This window comes from Castanea sativa, chromosome 11 (genome assembly GCF_040712315.1).
Source record: "Castanea sativa cultivar Marrone di Chiusa Pesio chromosome 11, ASM4071231v1".
In the NCBI taxonomy this organism is placed as follows: Eukaryota; Viridiplantae; Streptophyta; class Magnoliopsida; order Fagales; family Fagaceae; genus Castanea; species Castanea sativa.
Window position 1 is genome coordinate 17,586,205 of NC_134023.1, and position 23,057 is coordinate 17,609,261.

Sequence of the window (23,057 nt, forward strand, 5' to 3'; positions counted from 1 at the left end):
ATAAGTATTGTCAATGCTAGAGATGTAATTCAGAAAGACATGGTTTGGCGAATTGGGAATGGTCAGTCAGTCTGGATCAAGGAAGACAAATGGCTACTTGTGAAATCCAGTAGTTTTATTATTTCACCTCTCCCTACATTTTTTCCCGAGACAAGAGTGAGCTCTTTAATTGATTCAGATTTGGGTTTGTGGAAAACAGACTTAGTTCAGTAATTGTTTCTTCCTCATGAAGCGTCATTGATCTTGGGGATCCCACTTAGTCTTAGAAGCCCAACTGATCGTGTTGTGTGGGCTTATTCTCCCTCTAGTATGTTCTCAACAAGTAGTGCCTACAAGCTTTTGGTTGCCTCTGCCACAGCTAGTAATGCTGGGAGTTCTAGATTGGAACCACAAAAACAATTTTGGAAAGGGATATGGCAGTTGTGTGTAGCCAACAAAATCAAGCACTTTATTTGGAGAGCCTGCAACAACGCTCTTTCAACAAAGTGCAATCATTTTCAGTGACAAATAACCATTTCAGATACATGTGAACTCTACAATGGTGTTCCTGAGCATGATTTGCATGCCTTTTGGCTTTGCAAGGAAGTGGAAAGTGAGTGGAGTGCACACAATTGATTCTAGCAATCTGTTTCCTCCCTCCTTTGAATATTTGTGATTTACTTAACCGTTTTCTGCAGGTTAATGATGATTTTAGAAAGGAGATATTTGTGGTTTTAGCACGGTGTTTGCTTCAGAAATTTGCTCTTTGGCGAATACTTTGCTTCAGAAATTTCTGGTGGTCCAGGAAGAAGATTCAAATGAGCCTCGGCCTGCAATTATGCATCAGTGGCACCCTCTAGAACCAGAAATGTATAAAGTGAATTTTGATGTTGCTGTCTTCAAGGTCACCAACTCAGCTGGAATTGGTGTCATTGTTCATGATTGGCGTGGTGAGGCCATTGGAGCTCTGTCAATGCCAATCTCGTTGTCCAACTCCATATCTAATATGGAAGCTTTAGCATGTCACCGGGCTGTACAATTTGCTGCTGAAATTGGTCTTCACAGAGTTACATTCGAAGGGGATTCAGTTATAGTGATCAACGCCATTTCTCAAGGGAGTGCTGCATTGTCTTCTTATGGAAATATTGTGGAGGATATTCAGGGGGTGTTTGGCAACCCTTTTGCAAACAACAATTTTCAGTTTTTAAACAACATTTTATGTATTTTTATACACTTTTTCACCCATACGTATTTTCACAAATATTTTCAAACAACAATTTTCAGTTTTTAAACACATGTACCAAACGGACTCTCAATTTTTAGTTTCAGTTTTCCAGTTTTTTGATTTCGTTCATGCGCACCGTACTTGTAATTTTGTTGTTGAAGCTTTAGCTTAAAAAGCAAAAAAAACTCGTTGGGGCTCCAGGTTTGGTTGGAAGTAATGCCTGAAGACATTGCCCCTTTAGTTGATTTTGAAGTTCCTTAGTTCTTGATCATCAATACATTTCCAGATTCATAGTTTGGTTTCTCAAAAAAAAAAAAAAAAAAAAAGGTGGTCCCTTACAATTATTCAAGATTTACATTTTTGATTTTCTTGTGCAAAGAATTATATCAATATATGTATCTATTTATGGCCAAATTCGTAATCAAAGTGTATCTTTATTTTTTCTTTTCTTTTCTTTCTTGTTTCTTTTTTGGCCGTTTAGCTCTAGTCCACCCTTCCCTTTCTTTTCCCATGGGAAAGAAGAGAGTAATATTGTGTGGTTCATGGAACAACAAAACTCCAGTCAGTGGAGTATTCTATATATACCACAATTTAAAAATCAATTTCTATAAAATAAATACTTGTGAATTGTAATAAAATGAATTACACTTTATAACAATTAGTAAGTTGACTGTGTAATGCACGGGTAATATTGTAATGTTTTATTATTATTATTATGTTTTAGAAAGTTATACATATATTATAGCATATTTGTTATAAAAATTTGTTTGTAATATGTTCATCATAAAAAACAACAATTATAGATTGCATGCACATATCCATTGTAATTATTCTATTTTTTTAATAAAAAACAACAACAACAACAACTTAGGATTAATATTGTATAACAAAATTTGATAAAATCATATTAATTCATTCCATATTATTGATTTTTATTATGTGATGTAATAAAGAGTTTCACTACAAAATCTTTTTTTTTTCTTCAATGATTTATTATCATGATATGGTGTCACTTGTAAAGCTTGTTGAGGGGTATGTTATCATTATTTGTTTCTTCATATTCAACATTTGAAGTTTGGTCTGTCTCTATTTGTTTAATTTTTGAGCTTTCATCACTTTTTCCTTTTGTTGCATTTGTGTTAATCACTAAAGAATTGGCACTGGAAGATTCTTGACTGAATTTTACAAAGTTTGGACCTCCGAATTTGTTGTCACTAAGATTTTTCGTAGGTATTTGTATTCATATTAAATTTTAGTGATATGATATTTTTTGTAAATGTTTTTATAATTTTTTTTTGGTTAATTTAGGAATAGTGTAGAAAAATGGTTAATATGGCATATTGGATAGTGTATTTTTCTTTTCTTCTATATTTTTTTGTCATTTGAAGGTGTATAAAAAATCTTAGCAACTTTGTTATTTTCAAAACCATCCTTTAGATTGAATACACTTGAATGAAGTAGGAAAATGCTTCTTCTTTTTTCCTGAAAAATTTTCTTCAAATCATGTGGGATTCCTTCTCCAAAATCAATTTGCATGTGAGGAATACAAAATATATTATGATCAATAGTTTTATAATAATTTAAATAAGTTGTACCTTAATTTTTTTTTAGCAAGATCTCCTGTAGATTTATTTAGGATTTTCTCAGCGTCTTAATTAAATATCATAAAAGTTGTTTTGTCAGTTGCATCAAAAACTTCAATTTGAATCTTATATCTCAAGTAGTTTGTAGTTGTATATCTAGTAGTTATAATGAGATGAATATATTATAAATATTTGGAGAGTATGTAGTTAATGTGAGTGCCTCTAACTTTGGAATAGAGAGATTTGTTTTTGTTTCACATTTTGCACACCAAAATGATCCTAATTATGGTTTAACCTTCCTTCCACAAAGCACGCACGATATATAATACCAATCCATTGTTGTATCAATCTTGCTTGTTGTTGCAATACCCTAACAATTCACATCCTACAATGAACTTTGAAGTTAATATGTATTATTTCTTAATGTAAATAATATGATGTGTTATTATTTTTTCATGTAAATGATGAGTATAATTTGAAATGATTAACAAAAATGTTTCATAAGATCCTATTCAATGCATTTTATCTCTGTTATTATCTTCGTATTCTTTAAAGATAAATCCTCTTATGAATTCTTTTGCATCTATTTTTCGTATTTCTTGTATAGGATCATGTTTTTTTACCATTTCTATCATTGATTTTTTTTTTAAAGAAAATATTATGTAAATGACATTTTGTGAGATAGTATATGTTATTTATTAGAATTTTTTTGTTATTATAAATTTTAAAAGTATGCACTTATCAATTATTTCAGCAACCTTAAGAATCTCAAGATTTATATATTTTTTTGTTGCTCTGATCGATGACAAAGAGAATTTTCCTAAATAAATTGCATAGAACATTATTAATTTACAAAAGCATATTGAAGAAATTTAGGGAAAAAAAAGGAATACATAATTTCATGAGAATGAGATTTTCTAAAGGTATCATCTATACATTGGGGGGGGGGGGGGGGAAGAGAACTTGTAAGTGGGTAAGAGAGTTTTAGTTTTGATTTACACATAAGAAGGGCCAAATTTGGGTCATAAACATGTAAGGTAATAATTGGACTTGGACCTTTCATAAAATTTAGTCTATTTTTAAAAGGTGGTCCATTTTGTAGAAAATTTGGTCTAATTGTCAAGAGCAGCCCATATTTTATATAATTGTAAAAATAAATTACCATGATCTATTTGATAACAGTAAAAAAAAATAAAAATAAACACTTAATAAAAATAGGTAAAAATGTCTAAATGCAAAATTGAAGTGTCATATAATAGGATCTCATGCAAGAGACCTCTTGCGGAAGTGCATGAACTCTCTCTCTCTCTCTCTCTCTCTCTCTCTATATATATATATATATATATATATATATATATATATATATATATTGATTGATGATTGATTATAATCCTTGCATATGCTGGAATATAATTAAAGACAACGATAATTTATCTTCTCTAAACTCTAATCAATCAGAGTGCTGTTGAGTGTTGACATCAAATTTTCAAAATAAAAATCACTTTCTTTCCTACAAATTCTATAACTTCAGGCCCACCACACCATGCACATATAATATCCATATAAAGACTGAAAATTTGTGTCAATGATATTTGCTCAAGGCCACATATATATATATATAGTCACTTAAAGTCAAAATTTAAAGAAAGTCCAATTAGAATTTAAACTGGAGTCTAATTTTACGTCATATATTCCATCTAACTTTTAAATATCACTTTTCCAATTTCCATGCAACTCACAAAGCCCATTGGCTATAAATCCTCGTTCTCTAGGTTTCTTTGAATTCAATAAAATATCACTTTTTTATAAACTTCCCCATTTGCTTTGATATCTCCAGCGGGTTTGGGTTGAGAGCCAGGATTGCGCTGGCTGAGAAGGGTATTAAATATGAGTACAAGAGCACTTGATGAATGACAAGAAGAGCCCTCTACATTTAGAGATGAACCCCATCCACAAGATCTCAGTTCTCATCCACAATGGAAAACCGGTGTGTGAGTTTCTTGTCACTGTTCAGTATATAGACAAGGTCTGGAATTATAAGTCTCCATTGCAGCCCTCTGATCCTTACCAGAGAGCTCAAGACAAGTTCTGGGATGATGTTGTTAGTACGAAGGTACCTTTTTTGCATTTCTTTTCATTCTATTTTTTTTTTTTAACATTTTTTGTTGAGTTTTTTAGAATCATAACATATCCCAAAGTTTTTGTTTTTCCCTAAACTATTGAGAGTGATTAAGGCATACCAAGAAAGTGAGTTGATTAAAGTAGAAGGGAAAAAAATTGGCAATTTTACCTCTTATACTGTACCCTTATTTGTTCTTATCATTTTAAAATTTTAAAATACAAGAATATCACTCTAAATTATAACTTGTGTTTTTTTGCACCTTACTGTCAATTGGGCTATAACTTGAATGAAAAAGCATGTCACGTGAGACTCACGTGACCTCTGCATATACGGTACCACATGATTAGACTGAATCAACCATCTTCAATTCCTTAAAACAAAATCGTTTAACAAATTTAACTCTTATAGTGTCACATAACCTTTTATTTTAGGGGATTGAAAATGACAATTCGGCTTTTTCATATGATGCATCTTATGCAGTGGTCACGTTAATCATATGTGACATGTTTTTCCGTCTAAGTTAAGAGACCACTTGATGGTAGGCTACAAAGTGAGACACAAGTTATAATTTAAAATGGTAATTATGTAATCTGAGATTTTTGGGTGGTAAGTCATGTAAATTAATGAGGATATAGTTTAAGGTGATAAATGTAAATAAGAGTATAATTTAGAGTAATAAAATAAAATAACAAACTAAAACAAAAATAACTTTACTAAAAGCAGTAAATTTTTTTTGACAAAAAGTATAATACTAGATAGAATACAAAAAAGAAACTAAATACATAATAGCGAAATGAGAGAGATAGAGAGAGAGAGAGAGAGAGAGAGAGATAGAGAAGGGTACCTCTAGAACAAAAAAAAAATGCAATTGTAAAAAAAATTAATGATCAAAATTCCTAGGCACCATCTTAGTCTCTTAAAATTCTCTCCTTCCAAATTGAACTTGTGTACTACCTATGTGGACGATGGAACAACTGACAATGAGTTCGAACAATCTATCACTCTCGGATAAGGAAGGTCTGGATTCATCCTGCTTGAAGATCATAGGAGGGGCGAATGTGTTATTGCTGCGAAATTCTTCACCTCACGATTCCTCCAAATGGAAGCAGTTGCTAGCACTTTCTGGCAACTTTGGAGGACAACAAATGGTTTAAGAGTTAGGAACCAAGGAAACAATATTGTATTGTTTGTGTTCAATAATCTAGCGGATGTCGGTAAAATTTTAAAAAGCCAACCTTGGAGTTTTGATAGGCATCTGAAAGTCATGCAACGATATACAAGAGATGCACCAGTGCATGAGCTAGCTTTCAGCAAAGTACCATTTTAGGTTCAAGTCCATGACATCCCTACTAGTTTTCTAACTAGGAAAGTTGAAGAAAATTTTTGCGAAATAGTGGGTAATATTCAAAGGTCCAACAGAGCGGTGGATGAGGATTGAGGTAGTTTTATTCGAGTGTAGAGGTAGAGTCATTACCTTACCCAGTGGAGAGAAGAGATGGATTAGATTCAAATATGAACGATAATCAAGTCTATGCTATTGGTGTGCACTATAAGAAACTTGGCTATTTTCAACGGTTGAAACCGTTGAAAAAAGTATTAAAAACTGCCGAAAAAAGTATTTTCAACGATTGGAATGACCGTAGAGAACCGTTGTTAAAAACCATATCGAGAAAATTTTTCTACAGCCTATGCAAAAGTTGAAAAAAGTATTATATATTTATCAACGGTTAATAACCGTTGAAATATATACACATAAATGTAGATTAAAGTATGCTTATTACTTTTATCCAAAGGCACTCAACCGTTGAAATAAGTATTTTCTCTTAAAAAAAATAAAATTTTGAATGCACTCTTTCACATTAATCAAAATTTAATAACCTGAAACAAACTGTAAAAATCAATACAACTCAGCTACTCTGCCTGCTACTCTTTACACTCTAAAATTTACATTATTCATCTACCTTTCAAAATAGAAGATTCTTATAACCTTTAACCTTCAAGACCAATTCATTGGAAATTTTAAAAACACAGGGACTCGCATCTGCCATCCAGACATCTGGGATCTATAGCTAGGTCCTCTTCAATACGCATTAGATCCCATTAATCACTAAGTTCTTTTGATGCTTGCAAAAAGTGTTGTCCATCAGTCATTGTTATAAGTGCCAAACCTGAACAAAAAGACAAATAAGGGTAATTCATTTAGGAAGAAAATGCACCTACCTAAAAAAATAAAATAAAATAAAACCAACACAAAAAAAGTCACATATTAGCAATTTACAAATGTACTTAGTATGTGAAGGTGAATGATTGGACTGAACTATCAACATTTTAAAAGAGATAATTTATTCTAATAACATTTCCAAAATTCAAATTCAAACTGACCATATCAGAACAGAGCGAACTAGCTAAAACTAAAAGAAAAACAATAAACAAAAACAAATGATTGTGCACATGCTTAACCAAAATCGTAGAACCACTCTATGAAGAACACAAACTCCCCAAAGATTGAGCAATTCACCAATGCTTATTGTTATCCATTACCGCATAAGCCTTTGCTTTTAGATCAGCTAGATGAACATTCATTGGTAAATAACTATGGATGTCTACAAAATCATCCAACTAAAATCCCAGAGAGAGTTATGAGGTTTATAGAGGAATTACCACCAAAATTTGAAGGAAAAAGGATGAGCCTGCCTCAGAAATATATCTAGCCAACCCCAATCAGTTTCACTAAAACCTATATGAGTCGAGATTAAGAAGCAACCCCACACAAAAACCAGAAAACATCACATAAATAATTAATTTTTAGAAGCAATAAGGACTTAAATTGAATTCTTGTGCATAAGCCTTAGGCATGTAAATCAAGAATCATTTGATTAGATAAATTGAAATTGGAGTGCAACCCCAAGAAAGCCCTAATGAGGAAGACAGAGAAACAAAATAGACCTTGAACCAGAGACTGATGGAGATGGACGTGAATATTTTCTCTTTGGAGATATGCTGCAAACAACATATAAAATCTCATTTCAAATCTTACTTCACAAAAACTATTTTACTAAAAAACCTATTTTACTTAACAAACCAAAAGTTAAAAGCTAACCTCTCACTCCTTCCACTATAGCTACAGCTACGACTAGGGCTTCTCGACATGTAAGGACTTCTAGAGTAGCTCTGTCTTGAATCACAGCTGCGACTTCTAGAGTAACTCCACCTCGAATCATACTCTCTCACCTAGACAAAGCAAGTAGATAAGTAAAAGCAAAATGAATAAAGAAAACCAGAATTCAGTATATCAAGAGACTGTCACATACCCATACGTAAGACCGAGAAAAAACATTCCAAAATTCAGAATCATCAAGTTTTTTGATCTACAAGGCAAGAGAAGAAGAGAACTCACAAAGGGAATAATGACGTTTTCCTTTAAAAGGATTCTCAACTCAAATCCAGTTCCAGTTGAAAAAGAAAAGTAGTGTATTTTAATAAAATAAAAAAAAGGTTTCTATACAATTAATAATAGTTTAGTAACTTACTGCATACTTCATGTCATCATAGTGTGCGTAATCCACAATTCTTGTCATGCCTACAAAGAGGGGAAAAAATAATTGAAAATGAGAACTTTTCCAATGCAATGGAAGAACTCTATATCCAAATGAAAACATATGATGGGATGAAGGCAATAAAATCTCTTTTTTCATCAATATGCCACACTACTTGGCCACTAACACTACAGATTCAGCCCATTCAGGACACTGCTATATCTGATAGACATCCAAAAGTCTAAAATAGAAAGGGACTTCTAATTTTAATTAAAAAAATTTATGTTTTATTAGTAGTCATTTAGAGGAGAACATTTAGCAAGGACTATAAAGCAATGAATACTGAAGCAACCCAATTTGCTAGATAATTTCCAATTTCCAAGTTAGTGCTGTGCTCACATCTAATCACCCATTATGTTTTAATCAGAATGATTATGCTCCAGATGGAATATCAGATCTCTTTATTTAGCTAGAACCTCTAATTCTTCACTATGCTGAGAATAAACCAATCACAAATTGCTAATAGCATAAAATAGTTCTTTGACCACCCAGTTTTTGTATCTTTGTTCATACTCTTGTATAATAAGGAAAAGAAAGGGACAAAATAGTTAATCAAACTTACCACCACGGTCACAGAATACTTGAGAGAAAAGGACATCACAGAATACTTTGTATAACTGAAAAGAGATGTATTGAAGGCAACACATAACACGATAGTCAGAATGCTTGGGAGCAGCTCGGCTACTGCCACTACCACCATAACTGCCATGATGATCTGCTGATGACGAATTTCCTCGCCCACCATGTGCAAGTTCAACCTTTAAATGCAAATAAAAAAATTCATGAGAAAATATTGAAAAAGCAACAAAGATAAATAGATAAACGCAAATACTCTGAAGTAGAAGTAAACATAAATAGGCTGTGTCACTACTCGTAAGCGATAACCATCAAAGTTGTAACCATCCCGGTAATAAATTTCATCTTCAGCATCACTAGAATCTTCATACTACAAAATGGCAGTTTTAATGAACTATATAAGCCCAAAGAAAAAAATCCATTCAAAATAAATTAAATAGACATCCATAATTGAACATTAATGCAGCTTTGTAAATACCAGAAGTTTGTACAGTTAGAACTGACCTCAATAAAAGCATAGCTTGGGGGTCTTGGGGGGAGCTTCAGATCAATGTCAACAATAGGCCCATACTGCATTTGGACATCAAAGACAAAAATACAGAATCAACAGCAAAAAACTCAATATAGCTTCAATAATCATAAGCCCTTCCTTTGCTTATCATTGTAGATTGGATCCCAGTTCTAAACAAATAATCATATTATATAATTTGAGATAATCTATTGCATTTTTGACAGTGAATCAATCCCTATTACTCCCAACTAGCTATGTTTTGTCTATTATTGATGAACATACAGCTCACATTACGCTTCCATTTCCTATGCTCTCCTACATAATACACATTAAATCATCCTAACTACTAGCGCCATCTAACTCTGCAACCAATCTCATTAAATATATTATCCTAAATTTCTTAAATCAAAACCATGTAGCACGCACGAAAACAACTCAGAAGCCAAAATCTCTCGGGCCCTTTCTGAAATTTATCACATTAAACCACTGTGGTGGGGTTTATGAGTTGAAAAATTTATCACCGTTTCTGAGAATAAAAGAATCTATACAAAGTGAAAGACTAAGGTCATTTCGAACCATATATGGCAACTGTTTCATTAATGAACTAGAATGAGAATAGTCACAATTCAATTAATAAATGGAAATTTCAATTAAGAACTAATCAATTTCTGATTAAAATATGAAATATTATTCATTCCGAGAGCCAATGCCAAAACGCAAGAAAAACCAATGGTAATTTCTAGCTAAAGCTTCATCGTTTGCCGAAATTCAAAGCAAAGACAATCGAATAAAAATTTAAATTCAAAATTACGAAACATTCATATCAAGCAAATAATTAAAATGATTGAAATCCATCTGAATCAAATTCCGTGAAAAAAAAAAACCTAAACATTGGAATTTGAGATCTAATTGATCAAATACAATAATAGGGGTAATCAATTGAGAGAAGTCGAGAGAAATAGAATAAATACCTGATCAGAGGGAGAATAATAGAAAAATTGAGTCGAGAATCTGTTTGGTTGCCTAGAAAATAATAGGAAAATCAACTGCCAAGACCTATGAGAGAGCAAAAGCGAGAGAGCAAGAGCGAGATATAGAGCAAGAGAGAGGGAGCGATTGAATTATGTTTGGTTGCCTAGAAAATAACAAGAAAATTGACAGCTAAGACCTATGAGAGAGAGAGCACGATAGAGAGAGTAAGAGTGAGATAGAGCGAAAGAGAGGGAGTGATTGTAGGGTAAATATATTTAATCGTAAAAAGCTCCGTGTTTTTGTTTTCAACGTTTTTAGCCTGTTGATAAAAAATAGTTAATTTCTTTTTTTCAACATTCATCCAACTGTTGATATAAATTAGCACTGTTTGATCAGTTTCAGTTGGATGAATTTCTCCCCACTTATTTACCACTTATATCAACAGTTATGCCAACTGTGGAAATATATATATGTGAATTTCTCACCACTTATTTCAACAGTTATGTTAACTGTAAAAATACATATATGAATTTTTCAACAATTGAGTGCAAATGTAGAAACTAAAGGCTTTTATCAACATTTTTTAGTGATTGTGGAGAAAAATATGTTGAAAAAACTCATGTTTGTTGTGGTGGTGGGTGCCTGAATCATGATGACAGGGACTGCGAGCTATGGGTTCAAAGTAATGGTAACTTAACATTGGATCAACAACAATTTGGCCCGTCTTTGAGAGCACCGCCATACAAATCATCAAGGAAGGACATGATCTTTGTCCCCAGTTACTATGAGAAGAGGGCAAGCAGATTGCAGGCACGGAGTAGGGATGAAGGTAGCTCTCATTATGTGGTTCAGGTTCAGTCAGGCACTACAACTCCGGCGGACACAGAACCAACAGTGGAGGAGAAAGGGGAGCAGGAAAATCAGATCGTGGAGGCAGTTACAGAAGTAATTGTGCGGCGAAGTTTAGGGAAGGAGATAGAAATGTTTGGGGCCATAATTGATAATCACTCAATGTCGAAAAATAAGGAAGTGATTATGACTAACATAAGGTGCAATGATTCTAATTTCCTTTCCAAAAAGGATGAATTTGATATGGTCTTTAACCACTCCAGCTCAGCTAAGTCAATTGATACAGAATTAATGGGGGCTATATTAGTGGGGAATAGCATTGAAGTGTCTAACATAAATGCTAATTCCATTAAGGCAGCAGAATTGGAGTGCAACCAAACTTCTATGATACCAACTCTAGCCGCCTCCATGCAAAATATGCACGTGCTTACCAATCTAAATGATGAGGCTAGCAGATCAACGGCCAAGATTAATGATCACCCAACAAGCACTAGGACTTGGAAAAGACTAATGCGCCAAGTTAACCTAGTAGGGGTTGAGAACAAGTGTGATGAAAAAATTAAGAGAAAGTTGAGCACATGCATGGTGACTTCCACAGACTCTCCAAGCAAAAGGTTGCAAGTGATGAAAATCAACCCTTGTTAGTTTTAATGGTGGAGGCTGCTGAGCAGCGCCGCCAGGAGTCATGAGTCTCTTAATATGAAACTATCGCAAGCTTGGGAACCTAATGACAAAGAAGGAGCTCGGTGCTTTAATTCAGGCAAAAGATCCCTCCATTGTATACATTGCCGAGACATGGACGGATGAAGCAATGCTAAAAAAAAAAAATGGAATTTACAATTTAATCACATGTTCTTTGTACCTCGGATTCATAGAGGTGAGGGACTGGTTTTGTATTGGAAGGAAGCAATGAAGTTGACAATAGAAACGTCCTCAAAAAATCACACCTTTGATGCCCTTTTGTGTAAGAGCCCATCCTTGATAGACTATGGACACTTTGTTGATGAAGCAAAGGAGTTAGCTAAGGATTTTTCAAATATTGAGTTTGGTCATGTACTAAAACGAGCTAATAGTTCAACCCACAACATTGCTAAACATGCAAGATATGTTAGCGAGTTTATAGTGTGGATAGAGGATGTTCTTCCACATCTAGTTTCTATAATTCAAGCTGATTTGGCTGTCTTTGAATAAAATTACAGTGTTGTTTCTCTAAAAAAAAAATATTAAAAAAAAAAACTGAATACATGTGTAATTTGGTACTAAGGCTTTGTTTACACTGGTATCTGGTGTGAGTGGCGTCCCATGTAAATGCGGTCACTTTTTCTTTTCTTTTGCTAATGCTACGTAGGACCGCAGGTAAAATATTATAGGTCAGTATTATTAGAGGTAAACTCCACTCATCTAAAAAACTGTTGTCTTTAATGTTTGAATTCTATTAGAATTTAATATTTTGTAGATCTTCTCATGGCGATCGATCATATTTGAAAGATTTTTATTAGACGTGATGAACTTAATTCCTCGTGCGTCATGTTATATTTTTAAGGGGTAAAAGTTAGGTATAGTTCTTAGTTTATTCACACACACACACAAAGATGTAAGCTGCCCAATTAAATTGAAAAACTTGACTACATTGAATATACTTGTAAGAGTATATATATTATTTGTGCTGTATTGGTGAATGCAGCCATGTGTTTAAATTTAATTGGAGAATTTATAATACAACACCTCAAGACACCTAAGATATTGTATCTAAGTTTTACCTATTTTTTTTCAAAGATTACACTAGTTTGTGACGTTAATTTGAAATCAAGAACATCTTATATGGGCTTTCCGCCCAAGCCAAAGCTTAAAGAAACATTCTTCTACCCAAAAAGAATTAATTTAAAATTCACTACAGTCATTGTTCATCCTATTATATAATCGGTGGAAAAGTGGTAGAACAATGTGTGTGGAAAATGTAGGTTTATGAAGTTGCAAAGAAGGTATGGCCACAAATGGAGAAGATTAGGAGGCATCAAACAAGGAGTACGTTCATTGAAACCTTCTAGATATTAGAGAGGCAGCTTAGTGATCATCCTTACTTTGGGGGTGAAAGATTTGGGTTTGTGGACCTTTCTCTCATTACTTTCTATAGCTGGTTCGATTTGGGTTTGTGGACCTTTCTCTCATCACTTGCTATAGCTGGTTCTATGCCTAATGGCATGTTTGGATGTTTAAAAAAGGAGGGAGAGTAGAGTAGAGGGAAGGGGAGTAATTCAATTACCTTGTTTGGGAGTTTTTTAAGGAATGAGGGGGAGGGATTTGGAGGGGTTTGGAGGGGTTTCAACTACCTCCAACCCCCTCATTTTTAATTCCCCCAAATTGGAGAGATTTGGAAGGAGAGTAGAGCACATAAAATTATTTATAAAGTAAATTACCTAATTTACCCTTATTATATTTATAAAATTACAATGTTAAAAACAAGGAGAAGGGCTAATTACTCCCTTCCCCCTTACTAATTATAAAAACATCCAAACAAGGTGGAGGGTAATCATTCTCCTCTACTCTCCTCCCCACTACTCCCCTCCCCTCTACTCCCCTCTACTCTCCTCCCTCTCTAAACTCCCAAACAGGCCATAAGAGATCTTTGGAAATTTCAGCATAGAGGCAGAGTGCCCCAAGCTTATGGCATGGGCTAAGAGGTGCGTCTAGAAGGAGTCTGTAGCCAGCACTCTTCCTGACCAGAAGAAGGTTTATGAGTATGTTGTGCAGATGAGGAAAAGGTTTGGTGTGGAGTAGACTAATGCTACGTTTGGAAGTTTTGAGAGAGAGGAAAGTAGAGGAGACCAGAAGGAAGGAGAGTAGTGTAGAAGAGAGTAGAGAGGAATTGATTATCCTCCACCTTATTTGGATGTTTTTAATATTAGGTAAAGAGGAAGGGAATAATTAGTCTTTTTATTTGTTATTTTGTTAATATAATAAGGGCAAATTTGGTAATTCATTTGATCAAGCATTTTTATGCTAGCTCCACTCTCCCTCCAAATCTCTCCAATTCGGGAGAATTAAAAATGGAGTCCAAATCTTCTATCCCACTCTTCCTGCTCTATTATGTACTCCACAAATAAAAAAATGTCACATGTCTATTTAATTTATTAAATGCTAAATTTATGCCTTCTATTATTTCAATTACCTAAATATGATGGGTTATTTATTTATTTATTTTACGAAATTGAAATAATAGAAGGCATAAATTTAGCATTTAATAAATTAGATGGACATGTGGCATATTTTTATTTGTGAAGTATATAGTAGAGCAGGAAGAGTGGAACAGAAGATTTGGACTCTTAAAAATGAGGGCTTAAAAATAGTTCAAACCCTTCCAAAGCCCTTCAAATCTCTCCCCCTCCTTCTTTAAAAAACATCCAGCCAAGGTAATTTAATTACTCTCCCTCCCTCTACTCTACTCCCCCTCCTTTTCTCAACATCCAAACATAGCATAATGGTTTGGCCTGAATCTAGAATTGCTAGTATAATAATATGGTTTTTGATGGCTGTGTAATAGTGTTTGTTTCATATGGGGCCAAGTTGAACTTGTTAGACACTTTGGTGTGTTTATTCTGTCATAAATAAGAGAGACACTTTAATGTGTCTGCTAAATCTTAGATTAAACTGTCTTCTTGCCATTTGGATTACAGAAAAATTTCGATGTATGTTTGAAGATCTGATCAAACTACCGTATATGTGAAATTTAAATGTAATAAACATATGTGATGGTTAAGATAAAATTTAGGCAAATAAATAATTAAGCACAAAGATTCGGATTTAACACCATGCAGTGGTAAGTAGCACAGACAAAGTTGTAGCACTAGCAACCAATTTAAGTAGTGTATGTCCAGTAAATCGTTAGAATCATGAAAACCTTGTGTTACCTGCGAACTCCAAAAGAGGCTACCTTCCATACTTGATGGGGGTTATGTACAATTCTACCTTACATACATTACCGTTTCTGGATCTTCATGGCAAAATTCACAGGATATACTAGAGGTGACCTGCTTATTATACAACATGATCTTTGTGGATAGTGCATTGTACCTTGCTCCCCATAAACAAGCCTAATTCTTATTGGGAACCTTGACCTGCCACAGCATCTTGAGCCTGCATTTAAAACTCGTTTTGCCTCTGATATACTTCACCATAAATATGAAACATTCCTTGGTACCTTTGCCTCTATAAGCGTACATGTAGAAAAGTAATGAGATTTTAGGACTATATAATAACAAGGCGAAACTACAATATTGGTCCCTTAAGTTTTAACTGAGCACAATTAGTCCCTCAAGTTTATAAAATGAGTTGGGTTAGTCCTTTTACTAACTGCCGTTAGTGATGTTACTTATGTGGCTAACGGAACGATGACTTGACATTTTTTTAAATGACATGACATTTTTTAAATTAAAGAATTACATTAACTAATTTCCACATCAGATTTTAAATTACAACCCATTTACAAATTTTTTTGTTTTTTTGTTTTTACCTGGTTACAAATTAAACTAAACCTACTTATAAAAATAAATAAATAAATAAACCCATTTGTCTCTTTTAATGCACGACGGCGCCAGGGAGAGAAAGGGGAAGGGAGCCTGCCGTGACACCGCCTCCCTCTGACCCGCCGCCGGTGGAGACCCAAGCCCTAGCCACCGCCGGTGACAGCCCAAGCCCTTGCTTCTCTCGCACAACCATCGCTGGTGGAGACCCACGTCCCTGCTTCTCTCGCACAACCATTGACCCGCCTCCCTCCCCCCATCTCAGCTATTGCACTTTTCCTGTGGAATCTCACCTCAATTTAGGTCCGTGTAAGATTTAGATCCAAAGTTTTTGGGATAATTTGCATCATAGTTTGGTGACCATAAGATTCGGACTTGGAGAATTTAACAACAACAATGATGTCAGTGCTCCAATAGATTTAGATAGATTAAAGTCAAAACAAATGCTCAAGGATTTAGAATAGTTACCCATCAATAAAAAAGGAAAAAAAAAATCAGCTGCGGAATAGTTAAAATTGTTTGTGTGATATGCTGGTATTTTGTTCTGTTTTGTGTTCCACTGAATACAGCCACAGTTTGATGTTACAAACACTGAGTTTTATTCTTTCCATGCATTATGGGCTGACTGGGTTCCTATTTTTGTAATTAGAGATGCATATTTCAGTTTGTTTTTGTAATTAGAGATGCATTGTTTCTTTAATCCTCTTATGTATCTTTTCTTTTAGTAAGTGTTTATTTCATTTCTTGAGCATTTGTTTAATCCTTGAGCATTTACTTATGTTCAAGAAAAATCAAGTTGTTGTTACTAAATAACAACTCTTGAGCATTTACTTAAATTCCTCTTATGTTTAATCCCTCTTTGATGTTACTAAATAACATTTGTTTTCTTTAACAAATGCTCAAGGACTTTAAGTGGATTAATCCTCTTATGTTTCTTTTCTTTTAGTAAGTGTTTATTTCATTTTTAAATTTTTTATGTTATTTATTTATTTATTTATTTTTTATCTTGGTTTGGCTGCGTGAGGCCTGTTCCTTATATTATCTTTGGCGCTATTTCTTTCATTTAGGAGTTGAATGAACCTGTGCTTTCATTCCATAAGTCTTCAGCTGAAAGTTTTCGAAGGCCTCAGACACTGCTTCCACCTGTATGTAACATTTGCATATAATTCATGCTATCCTAACCATATAGTGGTGGACCCTTTGTGTCTTTTAGTTAGTTAGTGATACACAAGGAGGAGGACCACATATTGTTTATTGTTTAAATTCTGTTACGGTCATGCACAGTATTAGATATAATTTCTTGCTTGTCAAATAATTCAGCCATTTGTCAAATAGTTCATTCTTTAAATTATATAATAACTTTTAAAAAAATAATAATAATTTAGCCATTTACAATATCACTTTTTAACAGTAAATTCCTTGCTCTTGTTGTAGGGATGGACGACTTTGACTTCACAATCACTCTTTACTATTGGGGGAAGATTAGGAATAATCCATATAGATACGAAGGAGGGGCGGTAAAGATATACGATGACAATAATTCCGATGAAATGTCACTTGTTGAGATATGGAATAAGGCCAAAAATTTTGGGTATGGTGAAAATGATGTATTTATGTATAGAGTGCCTACTATGCCATTTGTAGGTGGTTTAAAACCTTTGGAGAATGACGTTGATGTAATGAACATGGTGAAGTGTATTAGAGGTTATAATGAAGTGGAAGTTTATGTTATGTTCTTAGATGATTATGAGAATGCTATTGGTAATCAAAGAGACGGGGGAGGTGGTGATAATGAGGATAATTTTAATGAGGGAGATAAAGTAGATGGGGCTGTTAGTGAAGAGGATAGTGCTCATAGGGTTCATTTTGGATGTAGCGAAAGTGATGACGATGATATGTTTGCAAAGTGTATTAGTGGTGATGAAATAGCTTCTAAAGTAAAAGGCTTACCTGATGAGACCTTGTGTCTTAGAAAAGAAAAGCAAGTGAAACTTAAAGAGGGGAGAAAGGGAAAGGCTAGTGCATGTGGGGTTAGTCCTAGTAGGGTTGATGGTAGTGAGGTTGATCCTAATGGTGTTGGTCAGAGTGATGCTGGTGCAAGTGGTGTTGGTCCTACTAGGATTGATGCAAGAGGTGTTGATCCTACATGGGCTGATGCAAGTGGGGTTAATCCTAGTGCAAGTGCGCTTGTTGCATTTGGAGCTGATAGGGATGAAGATAAGTGGGAGTCAGAGACGTCTGCAAGTTTGGTTAGTTCATCTGATGATGAAACTAGGCATAGGTATCCTCAATACAATCCACCATAATCCTTCTCTGAGGTGCACTTTGAACTTGAGATGCAGTTTGCCACTAAAAAGGATGTTATGGATGCTATCAAACTCTACTCTATTTTCAAAGGGGTTCCAGTAAAGTTTAAAAAGAATGACAAAGTAAGGGTAAGAGTAAAATGCACAGATAGATGTCCTTTTAAGTTGTACTGTGGAAAGATGAAAGATGAAGATACTTGGATAGTGAAGAAATTGAATCCGGAACATAATTGTGGGAGGCGATTGAGGAATAGATTTGCATCTTCAAATTGGCATGGGAAGCATCTGGTGGATGATGTGAGGAATGACCCAAATGTGAAGATGTCTGTTATTAAAGACCGAGTTGCAAATAAGTTTAAGGTTCATATTAGTAGGTATCAAGCATCTAGGGCAAAAGGTAGGGCTAAAGAATTAGTGCATGGAACTTTTACAGAACAATATGCTTAGTTGGGGGATTACTGTGAAGAATTGTTGAGAAGCAACCCTAGGTCTACTGCACTAATCTCTACCAATAGACCTCAACCACACTTGCAACCAAAATTTGAGAGATTATATGTATGTTTGGATGCTTGTAAAAGAGGGTTTTTAGCTGCTTGTAGGCCTTTTATTGGTGTTGATGGATGTCATTTGAAGGGTGAGTATCTAGGACAGATCTTGACAGTAGTTAGCAAGGATGGCAATAATGGTGTTTACCCAATTGCATTTGCCATGGTTGAGGCAGAAACAAAGGACTCGTGGACATGGTTCATGAAAAGGTTGCTTAATGATATTGGAAGTTTAAGGGATGAAGGGTGGACCTTCATGTCTGACTAGCAAAAGGTAAATTGAACTTTCATTTTATTTTATTCTTTAAATTGGGATGATGGACCTTGCTATAAATTCACACCAAATTAATAAAATTCTAATACATCCAATAATTTTGTATTTTATGTCTTCGTTGTAGGGATTAACACAAATGTTTGATAAGCTCATGCCAGGTGTGGACCATCGATTTTGTGTTCGACATCTATATAATAACTTTAGTAAGGATCTTAAAGGTAAGCTACTAAAGGATTGCATGTGGGCAGCAGCTAGGGCCACTAACATGTCTGAGTTTCAGTTTGAAATGGGGAAGATCAAGAAATTAAACATAAAGGCATGGGAATGGTTGGTAGGAAAGGAACCTAGGTTTTGGACAAGAGCAGCTTTTAAAAGGAATCCCAGGTGTGATGCACTAACCAACAATGGATGTGAAAATTTTAATTCTCAAATATTGGAGTTTAGGGATAAACCAATAATCACTATGTTGGAGGAAATTAGATTGCATTTGATGGCTTATTATATTAAGAAGAAGGAGAAAATTGCAAGGTATCATGGACCTATATGTCCTAGAATCCAAAACAAGTTAGAGATTGAAAAACTTAATAGTACAAATTGGGTTCCAGTTTGGTGTGGGGATAGCAATGAATCAAAGTTTGAAGTATCAAAATTGCCTAACAAGTACGTAGTTGACATAAAGCAACGTACATGCTCATGTGGATCATGGGACCTAACTGGGATTCCTTGTGCACATTCTATAGCTGCATTGGGATATATGGGTCACACAATTGAAGATTATGTGCATCATTGCTATAGTATGGAGTCCTTAACCCAGACTTATAGGTCATGTATTTACCCTATCAATACTCTTGTATACATGAATTAACTCAGAATTTTGTTGATTAATCAAATCCTTAGATCAATGCAAGATCTTGATGATTGAGGAAAAACAACCACATAATTCACCAACTAGAAATTGAAAAACCCTAAATCAAGAATTTCAATTTACTATTGTGAAAGAAAGAGTCAAGATTTCAATTTGTTATCGTGCACAAAAGAAATCAAGATTTAAAAGGAAAAACCTGCTGCAGGAATCAAGAGAAATACAAAAGAGAGAATTTCTGCTTGATTTGAAGAAAGCACCAAAGAAACAAAGAAAATCGAACTAAGAAACTTAGAGAGTACCAGGTTGAAGACTCTCTGAATTAGTTCGGCTCTGATACCATGTTGAATCTCACACAAGCTCAAGGTCCTACAATGGCGGATTGAAAATCACAGAGAGAGAGAGAGAGAGAGAGAGAGAGAAAGTAGGAGAGAGAGATTGTGAATGAATGATTTCATATATGCATAAATATCTAGCCCTGTTCTTTATTTACTGAAAACAGAGGAGCGGGAAAAAAATAACAGAATAACAAACTATCTAACCAATGCAAAAATGACAAGTGGCAAAATTGTATAACTAACTACTCTATGTTATTTACTACTGCATAAACAACATGGCGTTCTATGCACTACCAAACTATGTACTACTAAACTACAAGTAGCTTAAGTAGAAAATAAAGCTCGAACTTCTTTCTTCTTTCTCTTCTTCTAACAAATAGTATGCAAATGTAATGTTGCCTTTGTGGAGAGGCCAATAGTCCCTCTCTATCTAATGCAATCAATATCATCTTTTACAGGTCTTCTAGCCCAGTAGATTTTATTTGAAATTTTTTATTACTGTTATTGTTCATCCTGTTATATAATCTATGGAAAGTGTTAATATATAGAATGTGTGTGGAATATGTAGGTTTATGAATTATCAAGGAAGGTATGGATCACAAAAGGAGAGGAGCAAGAGGAAGAAAAGAAAGAATTCTTCGAAACCTATAAGATATTAGAAGGGAAGCTTGGTGACAAGCCTTACTTTGGGGGTGAAACATCTGGGTTTGTGGCCCTCAGTCTTATCATCTTCTACACAACGTCCTATTCGATTGAGACCTTAGGGGGTTTCAACATTAAGGCAGAGTGCTTGAAGATTGTTGCATGGACTAATAAGTGTATGCAGAAGGAGATTATCGCCAAGACCCTGCTTGACCAGAAGAAGGTTTATGAGTTTGTTAGACAGTTCAGGAAAAGGCTTGGTTTGGAGTAGACTATTTAATGGATAGTCCCAAATCTGTAAGTGTTATATATTACTATGGTTTTGGATGGTTGTGTAATTTCATTGGTTACATGTTGCAATGTTTGAGAAAGGCGAAAATCAAACTACAAGGGTTTCAAAATTTGGATATCAATCATGAAAACTCACTTAGTGTGTAAAACACTCGTGAATGTTTAGACCCCAAAATTCCAAAGCAAGCTTATATTCAAACAATGTATGTGCGAATATGAAATATAAGCAATACCCAAATATGCAAACTACTCTAAGCCATATTTTAATCACAACTTAGCAGTAATTAAAAGCAAAGAGTACGGGGTAGAGAGAAGCAAACACAAGATAATATCAACACGTGCTATCGAAAAGGAAACCAAAGAAATCGGCGAAAAACCTCTTCGTCGCCTTCCAAGCGATAAAATGATCCACTAGAAAATTAGTTGGGATACATTAATAGCAATAGACCCTCCAAGCCTAATCCACCTGATATACCTAAGCCCTCCAAGCTTCTTGCTCCAATAGGGTTACGCCTAACTTTGTCTTCTCTAGCTTACCGGATTCCACAATTAGCCAATTGCATCAACCAAAATGAATTGGTTTTCTCTTGAACTGCTTCCCAAACTCCAAGAACCTTCTCATTGCTATGAATATGGTGAGGTAAGGATTTGGCTTAAGATCCTTCATGAGTATGACAATGGAAAGGGTGAGAGTAAGGGAATTTGGAGAATCAAATGTATAAGATTGTGGATGAGTCAATCTTGTTGTTTTCTAGGGTTTATCTCTCAAAATTATCTCTAAAAGCTCTCTACATTTCGTGGGTATAAGAGTATTTATAGTAGGGTATGAGAAGAAATTTAAAAAGTCATTTTTTAGCAAAACAGGGTACACTGGCGAGTCACTTATGACTGGGATGAGTAGCGAGTTCCAGTCACCAGATAATAGAATGACCAGACTATACTTTTTGTCCTGTAGTAATCTAGCTATCCTAACCCTTCAACTTCCTGCATGCTCCACACGTGTGACACATTCTAGCGAGTCACCACTCGCGAGTTAGTCGCGAGATCAAGTCGCGAGATGCCTTTTGATGCACACACTTAATCAATTCTTCACACTCTCTCACACACAACCCTTACATTATTCCCACTTAAATACAAGGTTTCTAAATGCTAAATTACAAGCAAATTTGGCATTGAATAAAACCAACACATAGTTGAATAAATTTAACTTTACAATCTCCCCCTTTGGCTATTTCGTGACAAAACCCTAAAACAGGGTCTAGACTTAAAAATGTGAGTTGGGAACAGTTGCCAAAACTCACTCACACCTAATTCTAGATTTATGAAGCTCTTGAACCATATGAGTAAGTTTCCTGAAAACAATATCACAAAATGCACTCATTAAGTTCATTGTAAGCGGAAATCTTAGAAAGCATATGGACCAAGCAATATACGATCAAGCAAGTATGAATATGAAAATGAAGCATAACTTGACCATACAAGAACAATCACTGTAAATAGTGACTATAATGAACATTCACATGGTGAATGAACATCCGGACATGCAAGCAAATAAGCTTAATGCAAAGTATCATTTGCATGTTCATCACTCAACTGATGCAAGAACACTAAAGGAATTGGATCAAGGATGCAAGATCCAACAAGGGCACAAGAGTACTAAAGAAAGTGCAAAATATTAACTAAAAGTACTAAGTTACATAAGCAAAGGTACATATTAATATAGTTCAAGTATACAACATAAGCTTAAACTATGAAATATGAACATAGACTAGTAATAGCAACAAAAGAAAAAAATAGAAAAGCTTGTTGTTTGATTTTCTTGCTTTTGCATTGGTTGCTCCCCCTTTGATTTAGCTTTCTCTCCCC

General features: G+C 34.5%; 1 protein-coding gene and 1 pseudogene across 1 annotated transcript; one reads left to right on the plus strand and one right to left on the minus strand.

Annotated features, from left to right (window-relative positions):
• Positions 1-538: 538 nt before the first annotated feature.
• LOC142616164 (putative glutathione S-transferase parC) lies at positions 539-21,171 on the plus strand (annotated as a pseudogene).
• On the minus strand, positions 7,696-10,713 carry LOC142617294 (serine/arginine-rich splicing factor SR30-like; the record flags this gene model as incomplete). The annotated part of the gene is made up of 8 exons (XM_075790078.1): positions 7,696-7,909; positions 8,010-8,140; positions 8,221-8,277; positions 8,440-8,489; positions 9,068-9,263; positions 9,377-9,451; positions 9,586-9,651; positions 10,564-10,713. Coding segments are annotated over 8 exons (810 nt in total), but the record flags the coding sequence as incomplete, so codon positions are not given.
• Positions 21,172-23,057: the final 1,886 nt, after the last annotated feature.